Raw genomic sequence first — 24437 nt, 5'->3', positions numbered from 1 at the left:
TGGACTGTCGTTTCTCTTTGCTTATTTGAGCTGTACTTACCATAATATGGACTTGGTCTTCTACCAAATAGGGCTGTCTTCTGTATACCACCCCTACCTTGTCACAAAACAACTGATTGGCTCAAATGCATTAAGAAGGAAAGAAATTTGACAAATGGACTTTTAACAAGGCACACCTGTTAATTGAAATGCATTCCAGGTGACTACCTCATGAAGCCGGTTGAGAGAATGCCAAGAGTTTGCAAAGCTGTCATCAAGACAAAGGGTGGCTTCTTTGAAGAATCTCAAATATATTTGGATTGGTTTAACAATTGTTTGGTTACTACATAATTCCATATGTGTTATTTCATAGTTTTGATGTCTTCACTATTATTCTACAATGTAGAAAACATTCTAAATAAAGACAAACCTTGATAGAGTAGGTGTGTCCAAACTTTTGACTGGTACTGTATATTTTGCATTAGCGGCAGGACTTTTAAGGTGCCAAGTAAGACATGAAAAACGTTAGCCATTTCATCTAACATGTTCAGGAAATTAATATATGTATATAAATACACTACTCAAAAAAATAAAGGGAACACTTAAACAACACAATGTAACTCCAAGTCAATCATACTTCTGTGAAATCAAACTGTCCACTTAGGAAGCAACACTGATTGACAATAAATTTCACATGCTGTTGTGCAAATGGAATAGACAACAGGTGGAAATTATAGGAAATTAGCAAGACACCCCCAATAAAGGAGTGGTTCTGCAGGTGGTGACCACAGACCACTTCTCAGTTCCTATGCTTCCTGGCTGATGTTTTGGTCACTTTTGAATGCTGGCGGTGCTTTCACTCTAGTGGTAGCATGAGACGGAATCTACAACCCACACAAGTGGCTCAGGTAGTGCAGCTCATCCAGGATGGAACATCAATGCGAGCTGTGACAAGAAGGTTTGCTGTGTCTGTCAGCGTAGTGTCCAGAGCATGTAGGCGCTACCAGGAGACAGGCCAGTACATCAGGAGACGTGGAGGAGGCTGTAGAAGGGCAACAACCCAGCAGCAGGACCGCACTTGATGATGTATTCACCACAAATGGTGCGCTCGGTTCCGCCAACGCATCACCTCAATTATATACTCTGTTTGTAAAGCGCTGGTAATTTCTCAATATTTAGTGTTGAGAAATGTTTTTCATACATACAGAAAGCTGAGACTCTCCTCTCTTTAACAACAGTAACATTAGGCAAAAAGTGTTTTTCCTGCAATTACATTTTGAAATGTTGTTCGTATGCTCCCTTCACTCCATGCACAAGGTGGGGGGAGGGATTGAGAGCGGGCAGCGAAACAGGGGCGGAGGGGCAGATATTTACTTGCAGGAAGCAGGTTAATGCACATTACAGTTGACCAAATAATAGTTTGAATAGAACCCTAAAAAACATTGTGTAGCCTAATTACCAGTTTACGGACATAAGCAAAATGCTTTGGTAAGAGGCAGGCAATGTCGGTGTCTGCAATTTTCAGTTAATCGTCCCATCTATAGCATGCACCACCTGAATTGTAAACACAAGGGTGTGAGGATGGGTGGCCTGTGTTTTCTCAACATGTGCATGTGTGTAGTGGTTGTGTGGGCCTGGGTTGGTGGTGGTGCTGGGGGAGAAACCAATTTGCAGCTGAAATTGCCTCCTTCACGGAGCTCACGCAGGCGGCCAAGTAAGATCACAGATCCATCTCTCTCATCTCTCCAGTGTTCAAAACATTTCTAGTTGAACGCGCATTAAAAAAACCTCCCAGGATTATTACTTCCGCCCCCTCTCAAGTTTCAGAGTTTCATCTTTACTACTCTCTGTTCTTCTCCCTATCAGCAGGGGATTTTCAACTTGTCCGTCTCCATCGGGCTTTTAAAAACAAATAGAGTGACACCCACATGAAAACATCAGGTGGATTTGAAACATGAGTCTGAGGGACTGGGAGAACATGGAAAATACAGTCTGACAGGGACATTAACTCTAATTCAAGCTGCATAACTAGCTAGCATGGTACAACACAGTCCAGTTGACTGCAGAGTGGTTGGCTGCTATAGGTCCCAGGCCAAAAGGGCCAAGTCTATTATGTTTCCTTAGGGTCAGGATAGAGTTCAATGAGTCTAGTCTACTGTCTCTTCCATAGACATCTAAAGGCGCCAGAGCACTGTAGTACACACCCTGATCTGCTAAACAGAAGGATCATAGTCTCCTGTCCTGACATTGTGTAAACTACAAGACTTTATAAACATGATTTCTTTGGATGCTTTAGGTGAAGGTGTCGGAAAAAGACCAAAATAACTCCAAGGTTAACAGAGAATTACCATCCTCTGAATTACTGTTTAGATCTGGAATTCATTAGCTTTCTACCCAGTGACTGTTTAGTCTGGCCACTTACAAAACTAAGCCTTTGATCCAGGATGCTTCTGTTGTCAGTAAATCTAGAGAATAGCTAAACAGCAGACGAATGAACCCATTCGCATGCTTGTACAATATTTAGCACAATATCAAAAACGTGCCACAAATCAAATTATGTTTGGTATGAATGCAAAACATTCACAAAACATTCACAAGAAACATAAGAATTCTTAAGAAGTGTTGTTCTTAAGATCTGAGAGAGAGAGATCCAGTCTCCATTGAATTTACTTATAAAGCATATATTCTAGGGTTGTGTACGTGAGAGAGTGTGTGTGTGTGTGGATTTCTTTAGATATTTTGTATATACTGAGTGTACAAAGCATTAAAAACACAGGCAAAAGCTATGATCCTTTATTGATGTCCCCTGTCATATCCACTTCAATCAGCGTAGATGAAGGGGAGGAGACGGGTTAAAGAAAGATTTTGAAGTTTTGGTACAATTGAGACATGGATTGTTTATGTGAGCCATTCAGAGGGTGAACGGGCAAGACAAAAGATTGAAGTGCCTTTGAACGAGGTATGGTAGTAGGCGCACCAGTTTGTGTCAAGAACAGCAACTCTGCTGAGTTTGTATCAAGAATTGTACACCACCCAAAGGACATCCAGCCAACTTGACAACTGTGGAAGCATTGGAGCCAGCATGGGCCAGCATCCCTGTGGAATGCTTCCGACGCCTTGTAGAGTCCATGCCCCAATGAATTGAGGCTGTTCTGAAGGCAAAAGGGGGCGCAACACAATATATGTTCTGTGAAACCGTCCTAATATTGAGTTAAGGAAATTGCTGTAAAATGACTCACTCTGCAGTCTCCATTGATTTGCACTGGATTTCCTTATACTGCATGTACTCTAGCGGTGTGTGTGTAAAAGAGAGTGTGTTTGGATGTGTTTGGATGGGCTGTTCTGAAGGTGTTCCTAATGCTTGGTATATTCAGTGCATTCAGAAAGTATTCAGACTCATTTGCTTTTTCCACATTTTGTTACGTTACAGCCTTGTTCTAAAATAAAACAATTTCCTCATCAATCTACACACAATACCCCATAATGACAAAGCGTAAGAATCTTTTTTGAGTGTTTTGCAAATGTATACAAAATAAACACAGAAATACCTTATTTACATAAGTATTCAGACCCTTTGCTACGAGACTCAAAATTGAGCTCATGTGCATCCTGTTTCCATTGATCATCCTTGAGATGTTTCTACAACTTGATTGGAGTCCACCTGTGGTAAATTCAATTGATTGGACATGATTTTGAAAGGCACACACCTGTCTATACAAGGTCCCACAGTTGACAGTGCACGTCAGAGCAAAAACCAAGCCATGAGGTTGAAGGAATTGTCTGTAGAGCTCCGAGGCAGGATTGTGTCGGGGCACAGATCTGGGGAAGGGTACCAAAACATTTCTGAAGCATTGAAGGTCACCAAGAACACAGTGGCCTCCACCATTCTTAAATGGAAGCAGTTTGGAAGCACAAAGATTCTTCCTAGATCTGGCCACCCAGCCAAACTGAGCAATTTGGGGAGAAGGGCCTTGGTCAGGGAGGTGACCAAGAACACGATGGTCACACTGAAAGAGTTACAGAGTTCCTCTGTGGAGATGTGAGAACCTTCCAGAAGGACAATCATCTCTACAGCACTCCACCAATCAGGCCTTTATGGTAGTGGCCAGACGAAAGCAAATCCTCAGTAAAATACATATGACAGCCTGCTTGGAGTTTGCCAAAAGGCACCTAAAGACTCTCAGACCTTGAGAAACAAGATGATTTGGTCTGATGAAACCAAGATTGAACTCTTTGGCCTGAATGCCAAGCGTCACGTCTGGAGGAAACCTGGCACCATCCCTACAGGTAAAGCATGGTGGCGGCAGCATCTTGCTGTGAGGATGCTTTTCAGCGGCAGGGACTGGGAGACTAGTCAGGATTGAGGGAAAGATGAATGGAGCAAAGTACAGAGAGATCCATGATGAAAACCTGCTCCAGAGTGCTCAGGACCTCAGACTGGGGCGAAGGTTCACCTTTCCAACAAGACAATGACCCTAAGCACACAGCCAAGACAACGCAAGAGTGGCTTTGGGACAAGTACTTGAGTGGCCCAGCCAGAGCCCGAACTTGAACCTGATCGAACATCTCTGGAGAGACCTGAAAATAGCTGTGCAGCTCCCCATCCAACCTGACAGATCTTAAGAGGATCTGCAGAGAAGAATGGGAGAAAGTCCCCAAATACAGGTGTGCTAAGCTGGCAGCATCATACCCAAGAAGACTCAAGGGTGTAATCGCTGGCACAGGTGCTTCAACAAAGTACTGAGTAAAGGGGCTGAATATTTATGTAAAGGTGATATTTCAGGGGGGGTTTATACATTTGCAGACATTTCTAAAAACAGTTTTTGCGTTGTCATTATGGGGTATTGTGTATAGATGATGAGGGGGGAAAAAATGATTTAATCAATTTTAGTGTCAGGCTGTAAAATGTGGAAAAAGTCAAGTGGTCTGAATACTTTCCGAATGCACTGTATATATTGTTCTGGACAATCTATATACCAACATTTCTTTAAAGATCCAATCATTTAAACATGTATTCATTCACATGACGTGATTCATGAAATGTGTAAAAACAGTAACCCCATGTGTCCGGAGACAAAATATAGTACAATATCAACAACTCACAAGGTAGACAAATGCTTTGGCTGATTTAAAAGATGTCTTCAGATTCGTCCATCAATAAGCTCAGAGAACAAGTGTACTAAAATACATTTTACATTTCTGTTACAGACATGAATGGGTTAAACAGAATATTAAACCTTTCTTGCTCCCCTATGCTCTATTCAGGTTAGGTATTAATCTGTTGTCAAAGATCAAAGATAACTCAATCTCATCTGAATGTGTGAAACCGAATGTCTCGTACTTGATGTGGAATCTGGCTGCTATGGCAACCGCTGGCAGGTGGTGGATGCAGGGCCCCTGCACGTCACCGAGCGGTGACATCAGCATCACATTGACCTTGCCTTCACTGTTTAATAATTTATATGTTTACACTCAAAGCTCGGAATTCACTAACCAGGTGCTTTCTGATGATAGCTGAGTGACTGACAGCGTAGCAACACTGGAGGTAACGCAGCAACCAAGAGAGAATACGGTAACTTCCTCCCTTCCACACAGAAGAGGAGAGCATAAGGAAGCTGTTTAGACAGTGTGCTGAGCAGTCCCTTTCACAAATGAGCATCACTCCTCCTGAGAGCACATTTACAGTAAACGCAGGGGAGGACGGCACACACAGTCATTTTGAGATAATAATCATATCTTGTGAAAATCATATCCTGAAGATACACCAGCTGCATCTAAATAAAGGGTCCGAAATTAAATCAAAGGAACCAGGGAAGTCAAAGAGAAATTATTAGTGGCATAGTTACAGTAGGTTCCATTCATAGAATACAGTATGTCTGTTTTTGTTCTGCTGATTCTGTGAATGACAAAAACGCGCATAGCTAATCCTGTATGGGTCAGCGGCTTATTTACTGGTCAGTGGGTGGGCTGGTCTCACCTATCCGGTCCAGTCGGTCGATGGCCACAGTCTCGAAGGCTCGTCTCATCATGGGGTACTCCTCCAGCACCTCATTGAAGTTATCCACAGACAGGGAGTAGAGACGGCAGTACGTGTCCGCCCGCACACTGGCCGTCCGTCTGCCTCGGGTCAACAGACAGATCTCTGAGGGAGAGAGAGAAAGACGGGACGGTCAGAGACAGACACAATTACTACACGGCCAGAGGGAACATCATTACTGTAACTCAGCTACAGAAAACATGTCAAAGAAACATGAGCCATTCGAATGTCATGATCCCCATGGCAAAGTTCCCTTGGACATGTCACACTCGTTATTCTTCTTATTTCTATCTTATAAAACACTGCTACACTATGATTCAAATACAATGCACACACAATCCTACAGTATCAATGTATCACATGTGGACATAGGTCATTTACAGAGAGGATACAGAGCATGAATACAGAGAGGAGAAAGGCATTTAAACCAAAGACCCTGCTGAGACTGCTTAGTTTATGGAGGGAGCTACAGGATTGGATACGTAGTAGAGCCAAGGTTCATTACATTCAGGTGTTACCGTTCGTTCTCTGGCCTGTGACTGATGGTTGTCTTGACAACCATATGCTCTTTTTACTCTGCTGCCTCCCCGTTCTCCCCCCTCGCTCTGCTGTCGCGTGTGAAGGGTATCCTCTGGCTTTCAGTAAAGGGGGGGGGGGTATTTACTGTATGCATGGGGGAACTGCACTGGCTCCACTCTACATATCAGCTTTTACAGTGGTAGGCAACCCCCCGGGGACCATGGAAAAATAGGATTTAACAAGAAGCGCAGTCAAGTAAAAGATCAGCTACTGCCGGCCGGACAGAGGCCCACATACCATTAAAGAGCAACAAAGGGATGTTCCATTCATGAGTTATACATTTACATAATAATCTTGTCAGTAAGCCGCAGTGACAAACCCTCTCCACCCCAGCTCCCCTCCCACTCTCAAAATGGCTCCTTATTCACAGGGTATTAAAGTGTGACCTTGAGTGTCAGCGCTGGCCCTGTGTCTCTCCGCTATCTGATGGGGGATTTACAGTTCTTCACAAGATTAATGAGATTCCGTTCTCTCCACTGTGCTGAGCGCTGCAGAGGCAAGCAGCAGAACACAATGCTGGGATGTGATTCTGACTCTACTACACCCATTTACTCACTCCGGTATTTCCTCCTTTAAAAACTAATTACGGCAAATATGGGCCATGTCGTTTCCCTTATGCCCACATTTAATTTATCTTAGGGCAACTATTACAGTACCTAGTTTCTACCTTCTTTCCATATGCCCTCATCATACTACAACAACATGACCAAAATACGGTATCTTCTCCAGTAATATTATTAATTGTAAATAATAGCAGATGAATCGGCAAAAGCCACCACAAATCCAACAGACATTCTGATTCAAGCTTGTGCCTAGCCCATGCCATGTAGAAAAGGGTTGGCCTCCTGGTGGCATAAAGTATAATGGCTTGGCTTTGAACGTTGACGGTTGACATTACTAATTGCTCTCTGTCATTGGTGTTCTGTGGACTAAGTAGCTGTTATTTATGAGCCGTGGGTGCTGCTGTAGATCTCTCTCCTTCAGCATCCGCCCTTGGCTCCTGGCACCTCACAGCCCAACCCACAGCACCACTGAACTGAACTCTGCTCTTCTGAAGAGGAGCCGGATGTGAAGAATGCCCCAAGACCATGGCCCAGACACATTGGGAAAAGTTGTGCTTTTTTTGTGGATCAACAGCAGCGATGCATCTGAAAACAGGCAGGGAAGAGGACAGACTGCATGGGAAATGGGGACAAAACTGGCTGCAGGGCGAAAAGACTAGCGAGAATAAGTCAAATGTCAGGGTGTTTTTATTTTATTATCTTGCCTGCTACAATTTTTATATTAACATATTTGAGACATTGGTGGTTTGGATCATAGGATTTAGGGCAGGGTTCCCCAACTGGTGGGCCGCAGGTGGTTCTGTTTTTTAATAAAAAATAAAAAATTGTATTGTTGGACATAAAAGAATGTAAAAACACCAGGAAATCAGCTCCAAGTCATTTTTATTTTTAAAAAACTGTTCCCAAGTATTCCTTCACATAAAATATTGTATACAAATGTTATGTTTTAGTCAGATATTTTTTCTGTTTGGTCTTCTTTTGGTCAATTTGCAGTCTACAAATTATTTGTAAATATTATTTGTAAATATATTTGTAAAATTTTTTAAAACTTGATGATCCCTGATTTAGAGCGAGAAAGGAATGTGAATTAAGTCTACATGAATGTACTGTAACTTATAAAATATCTGAGAATGAGTGATGGATTCATATATCCATCACTCATTCATATATCCTTATGTACATATTCTTTATCCCCTTACACTGTGTATAAGACAGTAGTTTTGGAATTGTTAGTTAGATTACTTGTTGGTTATTACTGCATTGTCGGAACTAGAAGCACAAGCATTTCGCTACACTCGCATTAACATCTGCTAACCATGTGTATGTGACAAATACAATTTGATTTGATTTTATTTTATTTTATTTTATTTCTACAGTATATGTATGTTATCAGCACCACGATAGAATACAATTGAATTGAATAAAATAAAAGATATATATATTTTGTTTTTCAGCAGCAGCAGCCAGGCAAACATAAAAAAGGTCTGATATTGTTGAGCATACCTCCAAAGTAGGATCCATCAGAAAGCTTCATGCCCATAGTTCCTTTGGTCAACACGCTGGTCACACCATGTTGGATGAAGTACATCTTCTTGCCGATGGTGCCCTCCCTGATGATGTAATCTCCGGGCTGGAAGACCTCGAAGCGGAGCTTGGTCAACATGGCTGTCACAAAGTTGGGGTCGGCATTGGCAAACAGGGGCATGGATGCCACCAGCTTACGGCAGTTGAAGTTGACAATTTCCTGAGGGAAAATATAATTAATGTACCTGAATTTGAATTGTTAAGTCTAAGACTAACAGACACTACATACACAAAATTATGTGGACACCCCTTCAAATGAGTGGATTCGGCTATTTCAGCCACATTCGTTGCTGACAGGTGTATAAAATTGAGCACGAACCCACACAATCTCCATAGACAAACATTGGCAGTAGAATGGCCTTACTGAAGAGCTGACTTTCAACGTGGCACCGTCACAGGATGACACCTTTACAACAAGTTAGTTTGTAAAATTACTGTCCTTGCTAGAGTTGCCCCGGTCAACTGCAAGTGCTATTATTCTGAAGTGGAAACATCTAGGAGCAACAACGGCTCAGCCGCGAAGTGGTAGGACACACAAGCTCACAGAACGAGACAGCCGAGTGCTGAAGCGCTTAAAATCTTCTGTCCTTGGTTGCAACATTTACTACTGTGTTCCAAGCTGCCTCTGGAAGCAATGTCAGCACAAGAACTGTTCGTCGGGAGTTTCAGGAAATGGGTTTCTATGGCCGAGCAGCCTCACAAGCCTAAAATCACCATGAGCTTATTGTGGACTATAGAAAACAGAGGGCCGAACACGCCCCAATTCACATCAACGGGGCTGCAGTGGAGCGGGTTGAGAGCTTCAAGTTCCTCTGTGTCCACATCACTAAGGACATATCATGGTCCAAACACACCAACAAAGTCGAGAAGAGGACACGCCTCTTCCCCCTCAGGAGGCTGAAAAGATTTTGCATGGGTCCTCAGATCCTCAAAAAGTTCTACAGCTGCACCAGCGCTTGGTATGGCAACTGCTCGGCATCCGACTGCAAGGTGCTACAGAGGGTAGTGCGTACGACCCAGTACATCACTGAGGCCAAGCTTCCTGACATCCAGGACCTCTCTATCAGGCGGTGTCAGGAAGGCCCTAAAAATTGTCAAAGACTCCAGCCACCCAAGTCATAGACTGTTCTCTCTGCTACCGCACGGCAAGCAGTACCGGAGCGCTAAGTCTTGGACCAAAAGGCACCTGAACAGCTTCCACCCCCAAGCCATAAGACTGCTGAACAGTCAATCAATCAAATGGCCACCCAGACAATTTAAATTGACCACCTTTATTACTTCTTCATTTATCTTGGTGGTTTTGCACTGACCCCCTTTCACTGGCTCTTGCACACCTACTAGACTCTACCCACACACATACTACACTGACACTCCAACACACACCACCACATACACAGGCACACTTTCACTCACGCTGCTGTTACTCTGTTTATTATATATCCTGATGGCCTAGTCACTTTATCCCTACCCACATGTACATACTGTATTACCTCAATTACCTCAGCTACCTCATACACCTGCACATTGACCTGGTACTGGTAGTGCTTGTGTATAGCCTCGTTGTTGTTTTTATTGAGTTATTATTTCCTTTTTAATTCAGCAAATATGTGTCTTACTTTTTACCTCTGCATTGTTGGGAACGGGCTCATAAGTAAAAGCATTTCACTGTAAAGTCTACACCTGTGGTATTCGGAGCATGTGAACAATAAAGTATGATTAGATTTTTTTGTGATTTAAAAGAAGTGGTTCAGAGCTTCAGAAGTTCTCAGTGGGCATGTTTGCAAAAGACATCTGGGGGAAAGACATTGTTTTTCAGTTCCTTTGTTCCTTTCTTTAAGTGTAAGACCTTGTCAGGGTTTTTAATGGTGTGTTTGGTTGTTTTACCTCCCGCAGTGGTTCATTAAGCTCCTCCAGAATGCTCTCCTCATCAAACATCTTGCCCTGGTATCTGTGTTCATAGTAGTCATGGATTTTCTGTCGGAAGTCAGCTGGCAGTTTGTGGAAAGACATGTACTGCTCCACTTGTTTGTACTAGAGAACAAGAAATAGAGGCAGAGGGAAAGAGAAAGAAAGAGGGAAGAAAGAGGGGACACTCAAATTAGCATGATATGTTACGTTTGGTTTGGTTACATAAGACAGAAGATTACTGAAGGCAAAAATGAAAGGAGAGTGGTTGGTTGGGCTTTTAACGTCTAGCAACCCAATGGCTGCGCGTTCGAATCTCATCATGGACAACTTTAGCATTTTAGCTAATTAGACACTTTACAACTACTTACTACTTTTCAGCTACTTTTCAACTACTTAGCATGTTAGCTAACCCTTCCCTAACCTTAACCCTTTAACCTAATTCCTAACCACAAACCAATCCTTAACCCTAACCCTAACCTTAACCCCTAGCCTAGCTAATGTTAGCCACCTAGCTAATGTTAGTCACAACAAAATGGAATTTGTAACATATCATACCTATTACAAATTCGTAACATATCATGAATTGTAATTTGTAACATATCATGTGAATTGTAATTTGTAACATATCATGAAATGGATGATGGACATCCATAAATGAATGATATGTTACATTTGGTATGGTATGTAATACTAATTTGAGTGTCCTGGATTTTCATTTACAATGTTACGTCTACCCCTGAGTGCAGGTTGATATAAATGGAGAATGTGGAATATGCTCTACAGCAGTGTCTCCGAACTCTGGTCCTCGAGTCAACAGCACACATTTTTGTTGTAGCGCGGACAAAAACACCACATTCAACTTGTCAAGGGATCAATGATTAGTTAACAAGTAGAATCAGGTGTGCATTTCCGGGGCACTCATGGACTGGAGTTAGCACCTGCTTATTAAAGGAACAGTTTGTCAAAAAAAATATGATTGGCAGACATAGCAATGTGGTTCTGAGACCAACGTCCTCAGGCGATGCACAGCCCGAATGTGCAACTCCCCAAATTCCCAACCAATGCGGCTCCACGCACTCGTCAGCCATCCATTTGAATGGGGTGAGGGTTGGAGAAATTGCTCTAGCAGCGCTGAGAATTTGAAAAGTATGAAAGCCAACGGTCCAATATTCTAGAACACTGCTGTGTGTACGCATTCATGTGTTGGACTCCGATAGATGCTTAGACAACGTTTGATAAATGCATAAACCTAACTATTATTTTAAGGTCATGAGGATATTAACACTAGTACTCAATGCATTGTGGTTGTTGTATGCATTCTCATACAATACCATTCACCATAAACAACCCATTGCATATCCATGAAACCATGCGCTAAACATATGTGGTCCTATACCTCTTACTGTACATTGAACATAAACATACATAGGGAAGACAAGGAAGACACGTTCACAGCAATCACCTGACCTATTTATGCTACAGAGCTGCTGGGAGAGGGAAAACATTTAGTTGTTGAGGAAAAGTGACAGCTCCAGAAAGCCCCAGAGATTTCCCACATTTACATTTGAGTCATTGACTGTGTCAGAGTATGTCAGATGTGTACCAGGCTCTATTGAACATATATTAAACCACAGGCCTGCTCTCAGTCAACACACACCAATATAACCCTGCCACAACTGTTTATCTGGCAACAGTAGTCATATTATTGGACATGGAACCACTCTTTGGCATGATGATGATGACTGTATTCAGTGGAGGACAGGGTATTAATTGGAGCATCATGCATTCCTGTACTTGGGTACTATTCTAAGAGGCATAGATATAAGTTACTTCCAGTGGAATTGATGGGTATATGCACAGGGGTAGTTTACCATTCTGATCTGATGTTTGTAAAGTGGTGGCTGGACTGTAGTACTCTAAGTTTACTCTATGCTTGTTCATAGAGAGAAGGTCCCTGCTCAAATGGAATTTCAATGATTCAAACCATATTCAGTGTTAAAATCCAGTGTTTCCTTCTCTCTTTGAGGTAGCTGCTAATCGAAATGTGTCAATTCTGCCTCATCAAAACATATTTAACGCTGGGTTTAATGAAAAAAACATACTGTAGTCATGGTAGTGTAAAATGGTGCCCTTTCATGTATAGACAGTAGTGTAAAATGGTGCCCTTTCATGTATAGACAGTAGTGTAAAATGGTGCCCTTTCATGTATAGACAGTAGTGTAAAATGGTGCCCTTTCATGTATAGACAGTAGTGTAAAATGGTGCCCTTTCATGTATAGACAGTAGTGTAAAATGGTGCCCTTTCATGAAGAGGCAGTAGTGTAAAATGGTGCCCTTTCATGTATAGACAGTAGTGTAAAATGGTGCCCTTTCATGAAGAGGCAGTAGTGTAAAATGGTGCCCTTTCATGTATAGACAGTAGTGTAAAATGGTGCCCTTTCATGAAGAGGCAGTAGTGTAAAATGGTGCCCTTTCATGTATAGACAAGTAGTGTAAAATGGTGCCCTTTCATGTATAGACAGTAGTGTAAAATGGTGCTTTCATGAAGAGGCAGTAGTGTAAAATGGTGCCCTTTCATGAAGAGGCAGTAGTGTAAAATGGTGCCCTTTCATGTATAGACAGTAGTGTAAAATGGTGCCCTTTCATGAAGAGGCAGTAGTGTAAAATGGTGCCCTTTCATGAAGAGGCAGTAGTGTAAAATGGTGCCCTTTCATGAAGAGGCAGTAGTGTAAAATGGTGCCCTTTCATGTATAGACAGTAGTGTAAAATGGTGCCCTTTCATGAAGAGGCAGTAGTGTAAAATGGTGCCCTTTCATGTATAGACAGTAGTGTAAAATGGTGCCCTTTCATGTATAGACAGTAGTGTAAAATGGTGCCCTTTCATGTATAGACAGTAGTGTAAAATGGTGCCCTTTCATGAAGAGGCAGTAGTGTAAAATGGTGCCCTTTCATGTATAGACAGTAGTGTAAAATGGTGCGCTTTCATGAAGAGGCAGTAGTGTAAAATGGTGCCCTTTCATGTATAGACAGTAGTGTAAAATGGTGCCCTTTCATGAAGAGGCAGTAGTGTAAAATGGTGCCCTTTCATGAAGAGGCAGTAGTGTAAAATGGTGCCCTTTTATGTATAGACAGTAGTGTAAAATGGTTCCCTTTCATGTATAGACAGTAGTGTAAAATGGTGCCCTTTCATGTATAGACAGTAGTGTAAAATGGTGCCCTTTCATGTATAGACAGTAGTGTAAAATGGTGCCCTTTCATGAAGAGGCAGTAGTGTAAAATGGTGCCCTTTCATGTATAGACAGTAGTGTAAAATGGTGCCCTTTCATGTATAGACAGTAGTGTAAAATGGTGCCCTTTCATGAAGAGGCAGTAGTGTAAAATGGTGCCCTTTCATGTATAGACAGTAGTGTAAAATGGTGCCCTTTCATGTATAGACAGTAGTGTAAAATGGTGCCCTTTCATGTATAGACAGTAGTGTAAAATGGTGCCCTTTCATGTATAGACAGTAGTGTAAAATGGTGCCCTTTCATGTATAGACAGTAGTGTAAAATGGTGCCCTTTCATGTATAGACAGTAGTGTAAAATGGTGCCCTTTCATGTATAGACGGTAGTGTAAAATGGTGCCCTTTCATGTATAGACAGTAGTGTAAAATGGTGCCCTTTCATGTATAGACAGTAGTGTAAAATGGTGCCCTTTCAGAAGAGGCAGTAGTGTAAAATGGTGCCCTTTCATGTATAGACAGTAGTGTAAAATGGTGCCCTTTCATATATAGACAGTAGTGTAAAATGGTGCCCTTTCATGTATAGACAGTAGTGTAAAATGGTGCCCTTTCATGTATAGACAGTAGTGTAAAATGGTGCCCTTTCATGTATAGACAGTAGTGTAAAATGGTGCCCTTTCATGTATAGACAGTAGTGTAAAATGGTGCCCTTTCATGTATAGACAGTAGTGTAAAATGGTGCCCTTTCATGTATAGACAGTAGTGTAAAATGGTGCCCTTTCATGTATAGACAGTAGTGTAAAATGGTGCCCTTTCATGTATAGACAGTAGTGTAAAATGGTGCCCTTTCATGTATACAGTCTGTTGCTGCAACTGAAGTATAAGCAGGGTATTTGCTCATCCTTTGATATAAGAGCAGAAAATTGGGTTTTATTCTAGTTTCAAGCATCACTGGATTTCAGTTAACAATGCACACACCTGTCACACACACAACGCGAAACACGTGGACAGAGAAGTAGAAGGTAGCTTAATCATGTGACTTAGCTGTGTATTAAAACAATACAGTGAACGCCCCATTCCAACCACGGACAACCTTTTCAGCTTCCATTTAATTATAAAACGTGAATAGAGTACCGTAAAGATGCAGAATCAGACAGAAACAATGGTGAAATATGTTGCATTTGTAATCAACAACCTTGGTTTTCATACCACCGGTCCCCACCCATCATTACATCAAATGTCAATGAATCCACACGTGAATGAACCAACAGGAAGCTGTGGTCCTATAGAGTCATAGTGACTAATTGACAAGCCACATGGGTTGATAATGCTAGCCACATCTGAAGGAGGAGGATTTTGCATAAGCTCTCTCTTCCTTTTTTTTTATCTCTCTTTCACTCTCTCCCTCTCTCATTTTCTCTATCTTTCTCTCTTTATCTGTCCTTCTCCATATTGTTCTCTCTGTCTCTGGGGTTGGATTAAATGCAGAAGACCCATTTCGGTTGAATGCATTGAGTTGTGCAACTGATTAGGTATCCCATTTCCCTTTCCTTTCTTTCTGACTGGGTTCAGCTGTGAGAAATTGTTGCAGTACAGATTCAGTACTCACTACTGGACTCACCAAGGAGGAGATCAAGGGCCAATCCAGCCACCTCCCACCTCAAGGGCTTTGGTTTCTCTCCCTCTCTGCCCCAACATGGAACATGCATTTTGTTGCCTTTATGTATGGGCCTGGGCGGGTATATATGTGTTTTAGTCCAGGCTATACATGAAAAGGATGTTAACAATTTTGCCATGTACAACCGAAAAAACGCCCCCCTGGCAGCTCTGACGGCCATTTTGCTATTCCGCCATAGCTGGAAAATGCATTTTTCTTCATATCTGCTGAACCAAACATGACACCACAGAAAAGGTGATGTCTACAGCTATATTTTTATGGTCAGGGATTACATTGGTGCCAAGTACAACATCATAAACAGTTCAGATCATTATATAATGGGGAACTTGGGTAAACTATGGTGATAAAATCCAAATAAATCGCAGTTTCTGACAACATATGTAACGGATGTGAAACGGCTAGCTTAGTTAGCAGTGCGCGCTAAATAGCGTTTCAATCAGTGACGTCAATTGCTCTGAGACCTTGAAGTAGTAGTTCCCCTTGCTCTGCAAGGGCCGCGGCTTTTGTGGAGCGATGGGTAATGATGCTTCGAGGGTGACTGTTGTTGATGTGTGCAGAGGGTCCCTGGTTCGCGCGAGGGGACGGTCTAAAGTTATACTGTTACACATACACAATATAATATTGTCTGCCTTTAATTCGAAAACTGGAAATCTATAAATATTTAGCTTTTTCATTGAACATAGCAGTTAGACATACAGTGGATAGTCATATTAATAAAATTATCTGCCGAAATTGTTGCAACCCCTATTACTAGCCTGTTCAACCTCTCTTTCGTATCGTCTGAGATTCCCATCGATTGGAAAAATGCCGCGATCATCCCCCTCTTCAAAGGGGGAGACACTCTAGACCCAAACTGCTACTGACCTATATCTATTCTACCCTGCCTTTCTAAGGTCTTCGAAAGCCAAGTTGACAAACAGATCACCGACCATTTTGAATCCCACCGTACCTTATCCGCTATACAATCTGGTTTCAGAGCTGGTCATGGGTGCACCTCAGCCACGCTCAAGGTCCTAAACGGTATCATAACCACCATCGATAAAAGACATTACTGTGCAGCCGTATTCATCGACCTGACTAAGGCTTTCGACTCTGTCAATCACAACATTCTTATTGGCAGACTCAACATCCTTGGTTTCTCAAATGATTGCCTCGCCTGGTTCACCAATTACTTCTCTGATAGAGTTCAGTGTGTCAAATCGGAGGGCCTGTTGTCCGGACCTCTGGCAGTCTCTATGGGGGTGCCACAGGGTTCAATTCTTGGGCCGACTCTTTTCTCTGTATATATCAATGATGTCGCTCTTGCGGCTGGTGATTATTTGATCCACCTATACGCAGACAACACCATTCTGTATACTTCTGGCCCTTCTTTGGACACTGTGTTAACTAACCTCCAGACGAGCGTCAATGCCATACAACTCTCCTTCTGTGGCCTCCAACTGCTCTTAAATGCAAGTAAAACTAAATGCACGCTCTTCAACCGATCGCTGCCCGTACCTGCCTGCCCGTCCAGCATCACTACTCTGGACGGTTCTGACTTAGAATATGTGGACAACTACAAATACCTAAGTGTCTGGTTAGACTGTAAACTATCCTTCCAGACTCACATTAAACATCTCCAATCAAAAATTAAATCTAGAATCCGCTTCCTATTTCGCAACAAAGTATCCTTCAGTCATGCTGCCAAACATACCCTCATAAAACTGACCATCCTACCGATCCTCGACGTCGGCGATGTCAGGTATAGCTCACTGGTCACCCCCAAAGCCAATTCTTCTTTTGGCCGCCTCTCCTTCCAGTTCTCTGCTGCCAATGACTGGAAAGAACTGCAAAAATCACTAAAGCTGGAGACTCTTACCTCCCTCACTAGCTTTAAGCACCAGCTGTCAGAGCAGCTCACAGATCACTGCACCTGTACATAGCTCATCTGTAAATAGCCCATCCAATCTACCTCATCCCCATACTGTATTTATGTATTTATCTTGTTCCTTTGCACCCCAGTATCTTTACTTGCACATTCATCTTCTGCACATTCTACCATTCCAGTGTTTAATTGCTATATTGTAATTACTTCCCCACCATGGCCATTTATTTGCCTTACCGCTCTTATCCTACCTCATTTACACATGCTGTATATAGATTTTTCTACTGTATTATTGATTATTGATTGTGTGTTTGTTTATTCCATGTGTAACTCTGTGTTGTTGTATGTGTCGAACTGCTTTGCTTTATCTAAGCCAGGTCGCAGTTGCAAATGAGAACTTGTTCTCAACTAGTCTACCTGGTTAAATAAAGGTGAAATAAAACATTTAAAAATACTGATTATCGTTTATAGTGATTAGCTCTGAATGTGAAAACAATTTTATGGACTTTTCACAAGCATACTAATATGACTACTTTGCTTGTAAATATTTCACACCACTTTATATTGGCAATATGAAATGTGTGCTGAAATTGATTGTTCCTGTCAAGTCAGCTGTCAAGCAGGAAATGAATCATAGCTACACACATCACATGGCCACTCCCATCGTATAATATTGTCAGGGCGGTGTCATGTGTGGATGAAAAATACAGCATGCATCACAGAAGACTATCTCCACCAGTGGAGGATCCTCAGAGGAGGAAGGGGACCATCCTCTGTAGTCAATTTCATAAAAGTAGTGAAACATTTAAAAAGTTATCCTTTTCAGATAAAACTATACTAAATATTTTCACGTCACCAAATAATTGATTAAAACACACTCTTTTTCAATGAAGGTCTACATTACCCTCAATTGCACTCTCTAGGGATGCACCATGATATGGCCAGAGGACAGCTAGCTTCCATCCTCTGGGTAAATTGACTTCAACACAAAACCTAGGAGGCTCATGGTTCTCACCCCTTCCATAGACTTACACAGTAATTATGACTACTTCTGGAGGTGTTGTCCACCCAGTCAAAGGATTAGAGAATTAATCTAGTACTGAAAGCATATGATACAGCTAGCTAGTACTGCAGTGCATGAAATGTGGTGAGTAGTTGAGTCAGAGAGAGAAAGACAATAGTTGAACAGTTAACAACAAATTAATTTCTTCAAAAATGAAGGAGAAGCAAGAGAGAGAGAGAAAACTATATTTTGTCATTTATTTTCACTGTCACTTTACCTACTTAGCAAACAAATGCAGCTAGCGAGCTAGTTTAGCCTACTCAAAGACTCGGCTCAAACAGAGGGATACTATGGTAGCTAGCTGGCTATGACTATCCAACACAACACTGGAAATCTTCCAAATCAAGGTAAGCTTTTGGTTTTACTAATTTATTGCCACCTGGGCCTGCCAGTGTAACTGCTAAGCTGCTTATTGAACTGCTTACTAACTGTACACTGTAACATTACTGTATGATTGTAGCGGGTTCACTAACGTGTTAGTTCTATTAGCTATGTTGACTATGACGTTACTTTAGCTAATATGATGAAAACTATGTAGGCTGTGTGACGGTTATGATATGGTTTTGCTTGGAAAGGTTTTTTCGCCTATACACATACAGCTGATGTGTTGTGCATTGAAGTCCACAAACGAAGGGAAAAGGTGAGAGGAGGGGATCGCATAGATGCGAGAAGGAATACAACGTGGCTGTTATGAAGTGAACTGTGTTACCATGTGATCAGGGGTGTAGTCCTTCCACCAATTCTGTTGTAAAACATTTCTTAAACAGAAGCAAACAGAACGAAACAGGGATAAACATACCTGGATTTGTCCAATAGAAACTGTTGGACTAATTATTACACCCTAGATCAGCTAGATGCGGGCAAGAGTGTGCAAGGGAGTTTTGAATGTGTCACTGTTCGTCACATAAAGATTTTCTCTCTACCTGTGTACACCTACATTGTAAACTTTCATTCATAGGCTAGGTTGTAGCAACCTCATGATGGGTATAGGGAAAGTTTTAGTATCATGTAGTAGCCTGAAACTATCGATGTTACATTGAACTGGGTGAATGCAATATGAATGACAGTCATCCGATATGCTGTAATAGAAATAAGGCCATGCTGATGAGAAGAGTTTAGTTATGCAATTATGTGATTATCTCCACGTGTTTGTGGTTATGCAGTTGGGGAATTCAGTGCAGCATCAGACGTGTCATACATGCAAACTCCATTCTTTAATCATTGATGGTGCTGATGTGTTCCATGCATGTCAATGGCCCATCCCAACATTCATTCATGAAAAAAATATATATACACAAATACTTTTATGGTACCGGGATTGCACAATGAACTCAGGGACTTTTTTTCCAGTGGTCCCTATTTTTAGCATAAATACAATTACATAGATAGACACAAAGATGCACTGTAGACAAAAAGATGCTTAACCTCCAGATAAGTCTGAGGGGGGAGTTTAAGTACAATTCTTACAAGCTTGTTGGGCTGGTAACTTATTATTTAGATGTTTGGGGCTGCTAGTGAACCATGATGTCCAGGCATGTTCAAAGTGACACTAGACTAATGCATTTGTCAGTCTTTAGGGTGTCTACAGTTAGGTTTCCATGTCACGACTTCTGCAGAAGTTGGTCCCTCTCCTTGTTCAGGCGGCGTTCTGCGGTCGAGGTCACCGACCTTCTAGCCATCGCTGATCCACTTCTCATTTTCCATTGGTTTTGTCTTGTCTTCCATCACACCTGGTTCCAATTCCATCAATTCCATGTTGTGTATATAACCCTCTGTTCCCCCCCAATGTCCTTGTCCGTAATTGTTTCTTGTAGTGCTTGTGCAAAGTATGCTGGTATTACGGGATTTTGTTTGATGGGGCCACAGTGGGGCCACAGTGTCGGATGGGGCCACAGTGTCTCCTGACCCCTCCTGTCTCAGCCTCCAGTATTTATGCTGCAGTAGTTTATGTGTCGGGGGGCTGGGGTCAGTTTGTTATATCTGGAGTACTTCTCCTGTCCTATTCGGTGTCCTGTGTGAATCTAAGTGTGCGTTCTCTAATTCTCTCCTTCTCTCTTTCTTTCTCTCTCTCGGAGGACCTGAGCCCTAGGACCTGAGCTCCAGGACTACCTGACATGATGACTCCTTGCTGTCCCCAGTCCACCTGGCCATGCTGCTGTTCCAGTTTCAACTGACCTGAGCCCTAGGACCATGCCCCAGGACTACCTGACATGATGACTCCTTGCTGTCCCCAGTCCACCTGGCCATGCTGCTGCTCCAGTTTCAACTTCCACCTGACTGTGCTGCTGCTCCAGTTCAACTGTTCTGCCTTATTATTATTCGACCATGCTGGTCATTTATGAACATTTGAACATCTTGGCCATGTTCTGTTATAATCTCCACCCGGCACAGCCAGAAGAGGACTGGCCACCCCACATAGCCTGGTTCCTCTCTAGGTTTCTTCCTAGGTTTTGGCCTTTCTAGGGAGTTTTTCCTAGCCACCGTGCTTCTACACCTGCATTGCTTGCTGTTTGGGGTTTTAGGCTGGGTTTCTGTACAGCACTTTGAGATATCAGCTGATGTACGAAGGGCTATATAAATAAATTTGATTTGATTTGATTTGATTTGTTTGACCCATTTATTTGTATTGTTCTGATGACGGTGGTTTATGGATATTAAACGACACCGTTGTGAATCAGTTTCCGCTCTCCTGCACCTGACTTCTCTGCCGCCAGTACGCACCTCACTACATTCCATCCAATTGGAGACACATTTTCATGTGAATATTCTAAAATCGTTATAAAAACAATATGCCATTTCAGAGTTTCCTTTAGCAAAATTTGACGGCGGACAACATGACAGGGAAGATTTACCTTTACCGGAGATTTGAGAAATTCTACGCACATCCATATGCATTCAGATCCAACCTGATGCATCCAGCTCCATCAATAAATCAGTGATGTTGGCTAAATGAGCCACATTTACATGGCTTTAACAAATTACAAAACACTATTACTTGTGTTTCAATGTGTAGAATATACAAAACTTTGTAGCCTATTTTTATTGTATTTTTTGGCTACTTTCTTAAAGCAATAAATGTCCACCTCGCAGTTCAGCTGTCAGAGATTTGAGCACTAAATGTATCAGGGCATTGTATGCAAAGGCCTATAGGCTTAGGTGTCCACTGTATGAGTTATACAGTACCAGTCGAAGGTTTGGACACACCTACTCATTCAAGGGTTTTTCTTAATTTTTTACTATGTAGAATAATAGTGAAGACATCAAAACTATAAAATAACACATATGGAATCATGTAGTAACCAAAAAAAGTGTTAAAATATATATTTTTTACATTTTATATTTGAGATTCTTCAAAGTAGCCACCTTTTGCATTGACGACAGCTTTGCACACTCTTGGCATTCTCTCAACCAGCTTCACCTGGAATGCTTTTCCAACAGTCTTGAAGGAGTTACTGTTATGCGGAGTGGAACAGGGGAACCCAAGAGCAGACTCAGACGAGGAGACTGGGATGAAGTAACCAAGGTATTTATTGACACACGGTGAGATGGAGTGCAGGTCAGGGGAAGCTCGGCGGGTTGCTGGAAACCAGGTGCGAAGGCTGAGGCTGGAGCGAGGGGGGTTGAGACAGGGTAAGCAGGTCCTGAGGGGAATCCAAGGGAGTAGTAGAGTGGGGAATCCAGGAGAGAGTATCAGGATGACGAGACGTGGGACTGGAGACAGGGACCAGAGTCAGAGCGGGCAGAATGAGCAGAGATTTCGATCTGGCAGCGTGGAAGTGACAAGGTTGAGTATTTGTAGAGGTCTTGATTATGGAACAGGTGGCAGCTGGTGGGGATCTACGCTGACTCCAGCATACATGTCTCCGCCCACATAATCACACACACAGAGAGAGAAACAGAGAGAGAGAGTGTACTGGGGTAGTGGCGACAGGTCAAGGAGACACAGGATGAGCAGTAGAGGGCGTTGCAGGAGCAGATGTGACAGGTCCCACATATACTGAGCACTTGCTGGCTGATTTTCCTTCACTCTGCGGTCCAACTTGTCCCAAACCATCAAAATTGGGTTGAGGTCGGGTGATTGTGGAGGCCAGGTCATCTGATGCAGCACTCCATCATTCTCCTTCTTGATCAAATAGCCCTTACACAGCCTGGAGATGGGTTGGGTCATTGTCATGTTGAAGAGCAAATGATAGTCCCACTAAGCGCAAACCAGATGGGATGGCATATCGCTGCAGAATGCTATGGCAGCCTTGCTGGTTAAGTGTGCCTTGAATTCTAAATAAATCCCAGTGTCACCAGCAAAGCATGGCCACACCATCACACCTCCTCCATGCTTCACGGTGGGAACCACACATGCGGAGATCATCCGTTCACCTACTCTGCGTCTCACAAAAACACTGCGGTTGGAACCAATAATCTCTCTTGGACTCATGAGACCAAAGGACAGATTTCCACTGATCTAATGTTCATTGCTTGTGTTTTTTTGGTGCAAGCATGTCTCTTCTTCTTATTAGTGTCTTTTAGTAGTAGTTTCTTTGCAGCAATTTGACAATGAAGGCCTGATTCACATAGTCTCATCTGAACAGTTGATATGTGTCTGTTACTTGAACTCTGTGAAGCATTTATTTGGGCTGCAATCTGAAGCTGGTAACTCTGATAAACTTATCCTCTGCAGCCGAGGTAACTCTGGGTGTACCTTTCCTGTGGCGGTCCTCATAAGAGCCAGTTTCATCATAGCGCTTGATGGTTTTTGCAACTGCACTTGACTGACCTCCATGTCTTAAAGTAATGATGGACTGTCATTTCTCTTTGCTTATTTGAGCTGTTCTTGCCATAATATGGACTAGGTCTTTTACCAAATTGGACTGTCTTCTGTATACCACCCCAGTCGCAACACAACTTATTGGCTCAAATGCATTACGAAGGAAAGAAATTCCACAAATGAACTTTTAACAAGGCATACCTGTTAATTGAAATGCATTCCAGGTGACTACCTCATGAAGCTGGTTGAGAGAATGCCAAGAGTGTGCAAAGCTGTCATCAAGGCAAAGGGTGGCTACTTTGAAGAATCTCAAATATAAAATACATTTTTGTTTGTTTAACACTTTTTTGGTTACTTACATGATTCCTTATGTGTTATTCATAGTTTTGATAAAAACTAAATAAAACCCCTTGAATGAGTAGGTGTGTCTAAACTTTTGACTGGTACTATATATAATGCCTATATAAAGGAAGAGAAGTTTAGGCCTAACCCCAGAGATATAAAGATACAGTATGACGGTGGCATCCTACGACACCGTCATGTATTTCGTTATGTGAGATGGCTACTGCGTCTGCTATACAAATATAGAAGTACAGAAGGAGGGTAACTCGTATGTTTTTATCAAAATGTTTTTTTATAAAGATAAGCATTTTATTGTTGGATTATAGGAGTAACTCTGGTAGGCCTGAAACAGACTTCCTCACCTCAAGTGTTGAGTCAGTGTGCCGGGGCACACCGCCTTCATATCATAGTCCTGCAGTAGCTACATTTTAATAATAACCACACCTTCACAAATGTTTCTGAACTGTCACGCCCTGGCAATAGAGAGGCTTTTATTCTCTATTTTGGTTAGGTCAGGGTGAGACTAGGGTGGGCATTCTATGTTCATTTTCTATGTTTTGGATTTCTTTGTGGTTTGGCCGGGTGTGGTTCTCAGAGGCAGCTGTCTATCGTTGTCTCTGATTGAGAACCATACTTAGGTAGCGTTTTCCCACTGGGTTGTTGTGGAAAGTTGCTTTCTGTTTTTGTGTCTGCACCAGACAGAACTGTTTCGGTTGTTCTCTTTGTTGTTTTGGTCATTCAGTGTTCAGTTAAATAAACAAGATGAACACGTACAACGCTGCTTCCTTGGTCCTCACCTTCTAATGAATGCCGGTACATAAACTTTATTAGGGTAATATCAAAAGTCAAGACATTGT

At 42.2% G+C, this 24437-nt stretch overlaps 1 protein-coding gene across 1 annotated transcript in view; it reads right to left on the bottom strand.

The window, feature by feature from the left end:
• LOC112250854 (potassium/sodium hyperpolarization-activated cyclic nucleotide-gated channel 2) overlaps positions 1 to 24437 on the bottom strand; it is a 75741-nt gene that overhangs the window by 5320 nt on the left and 45984 nt on the right. Inside the window, exons 5-7 of the mRNA XM_024421340.2 lie at positions 10627 to 10773; positions 8662 to 8902; positions 5957 to 6121 (exon numbers count right to left, since the gene is read on the bottom strand). Coding sequence (XP_024277108.1) covers positions 5957 to 6121; positions 8662 to 8902; positions 10627 to 10773 — 553 coding nt within the window. The remainder of the gene's footprint in view (positions 1 to 5956; positions 6122 to 8661; positions 8903 to 10626; positions 10774 to 24437) is intronic.

This window comes from Oncorhynchus tshawytscha, linkage group LG05 (genome assembly GCF_018296145.1).
Source record: "Oncorhynchus tshawytscha isolate Ot180627B linkage group LG05, Otsh_v2.0, whole genome shotgun sequence".
NCBI classification, from domain to species: Eukaryota; Metazoa; Chordata; class Actinopteri; order Salmoniformes; family Salmonidae; genus Oncorhynchus; species Oncorhynchus tshawytscha.
Note: the sequence above shows the minus strand (reverse complement) of the source record. Positions and strands in the feature narration are given on the sequence as shown.